At 44.5% G+C, this 9,745-nt stretch overlaps 2 protein-coding genes across 2 annotated transcripts; one reads left to right on the forward strand and one right to left on the reverse strand.

The window, feature by feature from the left end:
• Positions 1-72: 72 nt before the first annotated feature.
• COA3 (cytochrome c oxidase assembly factor 3) lies at positions 73-1,034 on the reverse strand. Its single transcript, XM_005899175.3, has 2 exons — positions 781-1,034; positions 73-444 (listed from the first exon to the last, which is right to left on the reverse strand). Exons 1-2 carry the CDS (start codon positions 992-994, stop codon positions 338-340), a joined length of 321 nt encoding a protein of 106 aa, XP_005899237.2. The 5' UTR covers positions 995-1,034; the 3' UTR covers positions 73-337.
• A 268-nt stretch (positions 1,035-1,302) lies between these two features.
• On the forward strand, positions 1,303-9,709 carry CNTD1 (cyclin N-terminal domain containing 1). The gene is made up of 7 exons (XM_005899174.2): positions 1,303-1,533; positions 4,651-4,726; positions 5,285-5,453; positions 7,203-7,365; positions 7,982-8,126; positions 8,769-8,865; positions 9,424-9,709. Exons 1-7 carry the CDS (start codon positions 1,365-1,367, stop codon positions 9,616-9,618), a joined length of 1,014 nt encoding a protein of 337 aa, XP_005899236.1. The 5' UTR covers positions 1,303-1,364; the 3' UTR covers positions 9,619-9,709.
• Positions 9,710-9,745: the final 36 nt, after the last annotated feature.

Raw genomic sequence — 9,745 nt, forward strand, 5'->3', positions numbered from 1 at the left:
TAATAGCCCACCTCTTGTCCTCCACCCTCGAAACCAGCCCCCAGGGGAGTTTAAGAGGATTAAACTATGAAGTCAAAGCTTGGGAAAAGCCAAGGTGGATACTTCAAACAAGGAAACAACTAGGAAAAGGGGTCAGTGGGCACACAGAATCAACATTAGGTGGGCGTTGTTCCCTTGCCAATGGCCAGATGCACAAAGCGGCTACTTGGACCCCTATCATGGTCCAAAGTTAGTAAGAAGGCCAGCAACGCAGGCTTCAATTTCTACAGGATCATGGAGCATCATCCATCATGTGAAGGGACTCCAGCAGGTTAGAGATGCACCATGCCCATCTGGATCAGTGTCCTGATGCCCTTTCCAGAGCTCGGGCTCGAGCAGCTTTGGCCTCATCTTCCAGCTCATCCAGGAAACGCTCCTGGGACACCGAGTAGAAGGTGTAACCATCTGGGGAGGTGGGTTCAGGAAACCACGTGGAATATGTGCATTGCCTTTTCTCAGATTTGCTCCACCACTTTTGTTTATCTCATCCTCCCAAATCACCTTCTGCCCTCTGCTCCTCTGAGCCCTGACCCCGATTTCGTTATCATTAATAAATTATATTAAAAGAGCACCTTTAAAATGACAAGGTACACTTAAATTCTTGGCTCGGCGTTAGAAGTAGCCAAGGTTTTCATAGCTCCGGTTCTTTCTACCATCCCCGCACTGCCCTCCTACACGCCTTTGCTGCCCTTCCCCTGCCCCCATATGCGGTCTTCCCTAGTCTGTGGTCCAGATGGATACAAATTGCTAATACCAGGGCCCCAATGCCCAGGCCGGTCACGATGTTCCGGGTCCGCCGTTGTGGCAGCGTCTTCTGCCACTGGGCGAGCTGCGCCTGCCGCATGAATTGTAGTTGTGCAGGAGTCAGCTTCTCCCGAGTCGGGTCGATGCGCTGGGCCAGGGGGGCCTTTCCGCTTTTGGCATCCACAGGGTCTCCAGGTCCGGGTGTCGCCATGTTGCCGCTCTGCCCTTCGCCGTTCTCGGGGCGCGGGGCTTGCTGGGAATAGTAGTCCTCGGCCTCTGAAGGGAATCCTGGGAGCTGTAGTCCGCCTTTCTGTTCACAGAGTGCGGCTCGCGGCTAAAGGGAAAGGGCGGGGCAGGAGGGAATAGGCCGTGCTTTCCGGTTGGCTGAGGGCCCGCGGCCGTTGGGGCGGGAAAAGGCTGTGGAAGGCTCGAGGCTGTGTTAGGAATTGGGTTTTCCTCAGATTTGAGGCGAGGACTAGGGCAGGGAAGGCGACGAAGAATCCAAGGGGTGGCAGAAGACTGAAGAGAAGTTAAAGGGATCGGTTTATGAGCCGTCCGGGTGCCCAAATAGGGTTCTGAAGATGGACCGACCTGAAAGGCCAAGATTATCCTCTCTCAGTGACTTTCGGTTTGGAGCTGTTGCCACAGAGACCATTGAAGACACTCTGCTCCATTTGGCCCAGCAGAATGAGCAAGCCGTGCAGGAGGCTGCGGGCCGGATGGGCAGCTTCAGGGAGACCCGGATCGTGGGTGGGGATGCAGGCCGGGGGGCTGGTCGTATGGGAGACCCGGGCACTTGTCTTTGAGGCACCCATCTTGAGATTCATTATGCGTTATTCCTTAAAGTTTCGTTAGTACCTACTATATGCCAGGCGTGGGGGTACAGTGATGAGCCAGACTCACCAGCCCCCCCACCCTTGATTTAACATGTATAGACTACTTACTCTCCTTGCCTCCTGGGATAGAAAGATGAAAAAGAGGTCTAGTCCCAACTTTTAAATCATGTATATAATCTTTGGAGACTATTAGGACAAATCTGCAAATGACTAGGTGCAAGTATGGTTAGATAAGTGTCATACCACATAAAACAAGCTTTTATGGAGACTGAGAGGAAAGATGGAGTGAGGTGGGAGTAGGATGAATTAAGGAGTCCTCCAAGCATCATGGTATTTAAGGTAGACCCTGAAGGATGACATTTTGGTTGGTGAAGGTGATGTTTCTTTCTTTTTTCCGGCTGTGCTGGGCAGCTTGTGGGAGTTCCCCAACTGGGGATTGACCCCAGGCCTCAATAGTGGAAGCGCCAAATCCTAACCACTAGACCATGGCAGCTCCTAGGACCATGTTTCTACTAAAACGGAATAACATGAGTCAAACAATGAAATAGGGACACTTTGAGTGAACGTGGGTACCATGTCATCCAGGTTGGCCAGAGCATGTGGAAGAGTAGTTGAAATTCAGACCAGAAAGGTGGTTTGGAGACATTCCACAGGGAATTTTGAATGCCAAAGTGAGGAGTTTATATGCGACATAATAGGAAAACAAGAAGGCATTAAAGGTTCCCCCACCCCACCCCACCCCCCGCATATGGGAGTTCTGTAACTGTAACCTTTGCCTTAGAAAGAATTATTTTGGCTGTGATGTAAAGGATGGATCAGAGTAGAGAGCGGTAGGGGGTAGGTTGTCCAGTGGAGTCTTTGTCAGTTGTTATTTTTTAGGTAATAAGACAGAAGAAATGACAAGACAGGATAGATTAAAAACATTTCAGAGGTAAAATCTAGGGCTCTGCAATGGATGAATTTAAGAAATGAAAAAGGGGAAGATGACTATGTCAAAGGGTTGAGCCTAGACATACGGTGGTGCCATTAAGAGAAACACACATACAGAAAAAGAAAAAAAAAAGGAAACGTGACTTGTCTGGGAAATAAAATAGTTTTGGTTTGAGATCTACTGAGTTTCAGATGCTTGTGGAACATCTGGAAGAAGGTTTCTGGCAGGTTGTTTAAAAATTTAAATTGGAAGAGAGGTCAAGTAAAGATAAGGGTTTGGGAGTTATCTCTATTAGTGATACTGCTGAAACTGGCAGAGGATGAGCTCTTAGAAGCGGAATCTAGTACAGTTTCTTGGGAGACATTTTGTGTTCAGGAAAGTGGAGAGGGAAGAAGAGTCATGAAGAAAATAAATGGAATGGTTGGGGAGATAGGAACAGAACCAAGAGACCCTTGGAAGCAAGAGGAAAGTTTCATGAAGGATGATGGTCAGCAGTTTCAGATGCTTCAGAGATGTGAACAACAGGGATGAGGATTGCAAAAGGACCATGATATTTAACAATTTGGCTGTATTTTCTGACCCCTGAGACAATCATTTCAGCAAATTGTAAAAAGTAGAAGCCAAATTGCAGAATATGAGGGACTGAGTGATTAAGTGGTAGCAGCAGGTATAAGCTAGGCTTGCGAGAGTTTTCACAGTGATAGAGGCTACAGAGATAGAGCCCTAGTTTAAGAGATTGGAAGGGGAGGGTCTTTTAGTTAATAGATTTGAGTATGTTTGTATAATAAGTACAGGAGATGGAGCCAGCAGCAGGAGAGAGGTATAACCCTCATCCATTCCACCGAACCCACACTGTTTTCTTGGCAAGTTAAAATGGAAAATATTAACAGAAACAATTGCCCAGATATTAATAGTTAATAATTCAAATAAAAAATAAAACAACTATAAACACACCCCTCCCCATGAAAATAAATAAATGAAATCTAGGCTCCAGCAAATAAAATGACTGGCTAATGACACAATTAGGAGTTCTAGGATACTTTGCTTAATTGCTTAAACTAATTATCCTCTTCGTTGGACACTGTTAGCAGAGCTTTAGCCTCTGTCATGATGAAGTTTTGTACATATATCTATGTGTAACCTGTGTCAAGTCAATTGTTAAACTTTTATGCTAAATTTTATAATTTTTTTCCTTTAAGTTAGATTTTCTCTGAAGATATATGGAAATTTGACTATTTGTAATTCTTTGTTGATTAATGCTCACAGTTCCTAGTTCTGCAGACCTTTAAGAGCTAACATTTATCCTTGTTTCCACCCTCTAATGATATTGCTAACTAAATAGAATTCTATCTAGGGCTGTTCTTTCAAAGAGAAACACAGGCAGCCTAAAATCTTGCCAAGGTATCTTACCCTTCCCACCTTCCCAATGACTTGCCCCCACCCAAGCTGGACCTTGTTCCCTGATTTAGGGGATGATTCTTCCAAACAAGCCACTTCACAGTAACAAACTTGCTCCTGGAGGAGGCTCAGCCACCAAAGATTTACCCAACAAACTGGTGGTGGAGAGGTGGTGTCCAGCTGTAAGGTGAATTGTGTTTGTAAAGCAATGGGAGTTCTCCAGAGGGTGGTTACTAAACAAACAGTGTTATAAAGAATATCGAAGCTCCAGGAGGGACCTTTTTGTTCCTGTCAACATTCCACTGAAAACAGAATATAGGAGTTAGGGTTTTTATCCATCCAAGAATCTCTCTTGAAGCCGGAGGTTCCCAGCATGGCGTAAAGGCCAAGTAGACCAGCTGGTTTGTTTGTGTGTAGCTGGCCAAGCCTTTCATCAGTTGAGACCCACAGGAAGGCTCAAGGGGCCCTGAGGGGGCTTAGTAAGCCTTTGTTTTTGCACTCAGTCAGCCTCCTTTTCATGCTTCTCATCTGCCTATTGGCAGCAAAGGGAACCAGGCTCCGCTTGGATTGTTTCAGTCTCATCTTTCACACTTCCTGACCCTCTTCCCTGAGCCCCATCATGGCCTTCATACAAGGCCAAGAGTTCCCAGAGTCGTTTTGGTTGCACCTTGTGAATCAGGCTCTTCTTTACTGTTTTGGCAGAGTTTGTTTTTCTCCTGTCTGAACAATGGTGTCTGGAGAAATCCGTGAGCTACCAGGCTGTAGAAATCCTTGAAAGGTAAAGCCCTGAGCATAAGGCTTTTGTGAGAGTAACTCAGGATGGCTAATGTACCCATATCTTAAAAAAAATACTAGTTGCTTCTTACTGTGAGGCCAGGTTTGTACCCTCTTTTACTTGCAAATGTAATTTTTTTTTAAAGTTTTGTATTTTTAAAAACATTTATTTTTGGCTATTCTGGAACTTTGTTGCTTTGTGCAGACTTTTTGTAGTTGCGGCAAGCTGGGGCTACTCTTCATTCTGGTGCAAGGACTTCTCATTGAGGTGGCTTCTCTTGTTGCAGGGCACAGAATCTAGGCCCATGGGCTTCGGTAGTTGCAGCTCATGGGCTAAGTTGCTTCATGGCACGTAGAATCTTCCTGGATCAGGGATCGAACCTACATTCCCTGCATTGGCAGGCGGATTCTTATCCACTGTGCCACCAGGGAAGTTCACAAATGTAAATTTTTTTAGCCAGCAATTGGATATTAGGATAAGATGTAGCATAGTTTGAAGCACAAACTCCATTTAGTCTCTGTGTGTGTGGATTGATTTCTCTCCTTTTTCCCTTCTTTACAGGTTTATGGTTAAGCAGGCAGAGAACATCTGCAGGCAAGCTACAATTCAGCTGAGAGGGAAGACAGAGCCTCAGAATTGGAGGGCTCTGAAAGAGCAGCTTTTCAACAAGTTTATCCTGCGTCTTGTGTCATGTGTTCAGCTGGCGAGCAAACTTTCCTTCCACTACAAAGTAAGGAGCTAGGGTGACTCAAGAGCACCTAAGTGTTAGAGAGAAACCAGCTCATCCAAAGGTGGCTTTGAGAAACCCACTCCTAGGTCTAGGTGATACTACTCATGCGGAAATTCCAGAGTATAATCATGCTTCCTAAGCAGACCTCCTACACACACACACACGGTCACACAGACCTCCTACACACACACACAGTCACACAGACCTCCTACACACACACACAGAGTCACACAGGCTTCCTACACACACACACATACACACAGTCACACAGACCTCCTACACACACACAGTCACACAGACCTCCTCACACACACACACACACACACACACACACACACACAGAGTCACACTGCAATTATTAACCTGAAGTTCTGTTCCCAAAGTATAATTGCTGGACAGATGCCATCATTCATACAGGTCACCTTTCCTCCCCTTGGACTCAAGGACAGTTTACATAAGGTGCCTGAATTGCTAACCTACCTAGTAGTATTAAAGGCAAAAAAACTACTGCATTTATAAAGGACAAAATGTTTCCATATCACTATGTGATGCTTGTATAATAAAGTATCATTTATTCAACAAATATTTATTGTCTTCTATGGTGCCATAGCTACAAGAGTAAAAATATTGTCTATGCTCTCAAGGAATTTATTATCTAATGGGAGAAGACAAACAAATGTGGGAAAGTATTCTGATTAGTGTGAATACAGAGGGCTGTGAATGTACCTAATCAGCCTTGTAGAGACAAGGAAGTGTATTTAGAGAAAATTACTCTTTTTTTAAACAAACAGCAGAACATTTATTCAGTATATTCCACCTGTTGTTAAGCACTATCTCCACTCCCATCTAGAGGTGTTTCTCAGTTCTGCCTCTCTTTGAGATTAATTAAAAAATTTTAATAATAATTATTTCCTGCTATTAACTTACAGTAATGCATTACTCTTTTAATTGTTATCCAGGAATGTTTCACTGCCTGTATGCTCTAGTTTAAGTTGAATACAAATGGTGAGGGCAGACATCTTTGCTTTTTCACAATCTTAGGGAGAAAGCTTTCAATTTCTCACCATTACGAATGATGTTAGCTGTAAGATTTTTGGTATATCACTTTAACCAATAAAGTGACTTCTTGAAGGGGAGGGCTGGGGAATGGATGGATCCTAAGGGGAGAGGAGAAATAGGTAAGGAGAGCAGTTAAGGGAGGTGTGTGCGGGGCGGGGGGTTGGAGGGCAGGGCAGAGGGAGATGCAGACATGGGAAACGTGTAGACACCTGGAGAGCCTGTGGGTTTGGGAATGCAAGTAATTCTGTGTAAGTGTAAAGTATAATGAAGAAGGCAATGGCACCCCACTCCAGTACTCTTGCCTGGAAAATCCCATGGATGGAGGAGCCTGGAAGGCTGCAGTCCATGGGGTCGCTGAGGGTCAGACACGACTGAGCGACTTCACTTTCACTTTTCACTTTCATGCATTAGAGAAGGAAATGGCAACCCACTCCAGTATTCTTGCCTGGAGAATCCCAGGGACAGGGGAGCCTGGTGGGCTGCCGTCTATGGGGTCGCACAGAGTTGGACACGACTGAAGTGACTTAGCAGTAGCAGCAGCAGTAGAGTATAAGGGGGAATTACCAAGAAGAAGCTGAGATAAAGGCAAGGACTGGATTGTGAAGGGCTTTGTTTACTATGCCAAGATGTATGACCTCTATTCTGACGACCTGCTCTCCCTTTCACTATCTTTTGGTTTTGTTTGCTCAGATAATCAGCAACGTTACAGTCCTGAATTTCCTCCGGACTCTAGGGTATCTTCACACTAAAGAAGAACTGCTGGAATCAGAGCTTGATGTTTTGAAGTCCCTGAACTTCCAAATCAATCTGCCTACTCCCCTGGCATATGTGGAGATGCTCCTGGAGGTTTTAGGTACTTAACTGTGTTGGGCATGTGAGTTGGAGTCTTCCATAAGAAGGCAGAACTTCCATAGAAGTTCCTAGGGGGACATCCCTGGTGGTCCAGTGGTTAAGACTCACGCCTCCACTGCAGGTGGCACAGGTTAGATCCCTGGTCAGGGAAGTAAGATCCTGCATGCCTCACGGGTGGCCAAAAAAAAAAAAAAAAAATAAAAAAAGGAATGTGTTAAAGGGTTTGGGGGCAGTGGGCAGAACCTGCCAGTGAGGAACAGCAGTTTTCAGTAGTTTCCTCTAGTACTTGTCAGGGAAAGAAACACCAGTCTCCGCACCTGGATTCTATTTGGACTCATTAGCCACTCTCTTATTGTAAGATCAAAGAGTTGATTTTATAGAGGCATGAGATAAGAGGGGAACAAGCAAATAGGTTCCAATTATATATGTATCTCGTAGATGAAGTTTTCTCTACTTCTCCCTTTGTCCTTTAAAATCGACCTCCAGCTAGAGGTTTCTTATAGTAGAACTTAGCAACCAGGAAGCACACTAGCAGCTCCGAAGCTTTGTTTCGCATGACAACTGTGATTACAATCAGACACACATAATGCTCTTTACCATGCGCATACTCCATCTAGGATACAATGGCTGTTTGGTCCCAGCCACACAGCTGCATGCAACCTGCCTGATTCTACTTGACCTAGTCTATCTTCTGCATGAACCTGTATATGAAAGCCTGCTGAGGGCTTCAATTGAGAACTCCACACCCAGTCAGCTGCAAGGGTAAGGCAACTCCTTTACTGTAGGCTCCTTCCAGAAACAGGGAGTCAGTAACATATCACGAGAACCTGGGAAATGGAATTTACCTAGCAAGGCACCTAGGCCACAGATAACCTGCACGGGTTACCTTGTTCTAATCTACATCTAATATGTTGTTTGGATGGATGACTGAGTCCAATCAGCAAAACCCTAGAGGCTTTTACTTTTAAATTTAAATGACTTCAAGTAATTAACATACTTTCATTCCTAATTCTTCTTTTATAGCTGCTTATAATTTCAGATTACTGAACTGCTTTTATAGTCACCTAGGAAAAAAAGCCAGTCACAGGGTTGCAACTTGGACAAAGTGTTTGATTACTGTAAAGTCAGGCTGGTAAAAAGCCTCACAGTTACATTTGGTAGGGAGACAGATGGAACAACAAAAGGTCCATAAACCATTCAGCCAGAAGGCTCATGTTTTCATCTCAGTTGAGTTGGGGGAAGTTGGAAGAGGGAATCAATTAGATATTACTTGACCATTTCTTTCCATGTATAAAATTTCCCATGATCAACATAAACAACTCAGAGTTGAAGTCCTGTAGCCCTAGGATTTGGAAGATTGAGTGTCACTCTAGCTCCAAAATTAATGTGGTTTTAATCACTCAGGGAAAAGTTTGTTTCAGTGAAGGAAGACTTCATGCTGTTGGCAGTAGGAATCATTGCAGCAAGTGCTTTCATCCAAAACCATGAGTGCTGGAGCCAGGTATGCATCACTGAGCAGGACCAGCATGGTCAGAATTCATTTAATAGAAAGCATTCTCCCATTAGTTAGGGGAAAACAGACAAGCTATAAAAGGTAACTGCCAAGACCTAGGATTAGGATGAATAAGCAGGACTTGGGAGAGAAAACTAGGATAGGACTGAAAAATGTTCTCCACTTTCCCCCTTGTGAAATTGGAAATGAAGGCTCAATTTCAGCTTGTTCGCTTCCCATTATGATAATCCACTACCATGTTAAAGCCCATTAAGTGTATCCTCCCAAACAGAAAATGTCAAGACTCAAATATCCCTCTCATATTTCACAAAACTTTTCTCAGCAGAGGGAAATGTCTAGCAGAAACTTTCCATGCTAACACTATCAGGGCAAAGGTATCCTAGCTTAACATGGCCACTGGCAAACACTGGGATCTGGATTCTCTGTGTAAGTTCAGAGAAATGAAAAAACTTACATTTGGCTTGAGAGAAAAGCCCCAGCAATGTGTCTATTTGTGCACTAACATGTGTTTATGTAGTAATAAGAAATCTGTCTCTATTTCTGAAGGTCATGGGGCATTTGCAGAGCATCACTGGCATTGCCTTGGAGAGCATTGCTGAGTTCTCTTATGCAATCCTAACTCACAGCGTGGGAGCCAGCACTCCAGGTCAACAGCAGCCTGTTCCTCCCCACCTGGTGGCCCGACCTCCAAGGTCTGCGCTTCCTTCAACACATGAGGCAGGCGGAATCTGCCAAATATAAACAGCCTTCTGTCACTGCACCCATCCCTCCCTTTGTTTACTTTCATACTCAGGGTACAAAAGTTCCAAGCATCTTCTGAGTTGTCTTTTGTAATCCAACTTCACGCTTATTTTTCTGCATCAGAGAA

The sequence above is a fragment of the Bos mutus genome, chromosome 19 (assembly GCF_027580195.1).
Source record: "Bos mutus isolate GX-2022 chromosome 19, NWIPB_WYAK_1.1, whole genome shotgun sequence".
NCBI lineage: Eukaryota > Metazoa > Chordata > Mammalia > Artiodactyla > Bovidae > Bos > Bos mutus.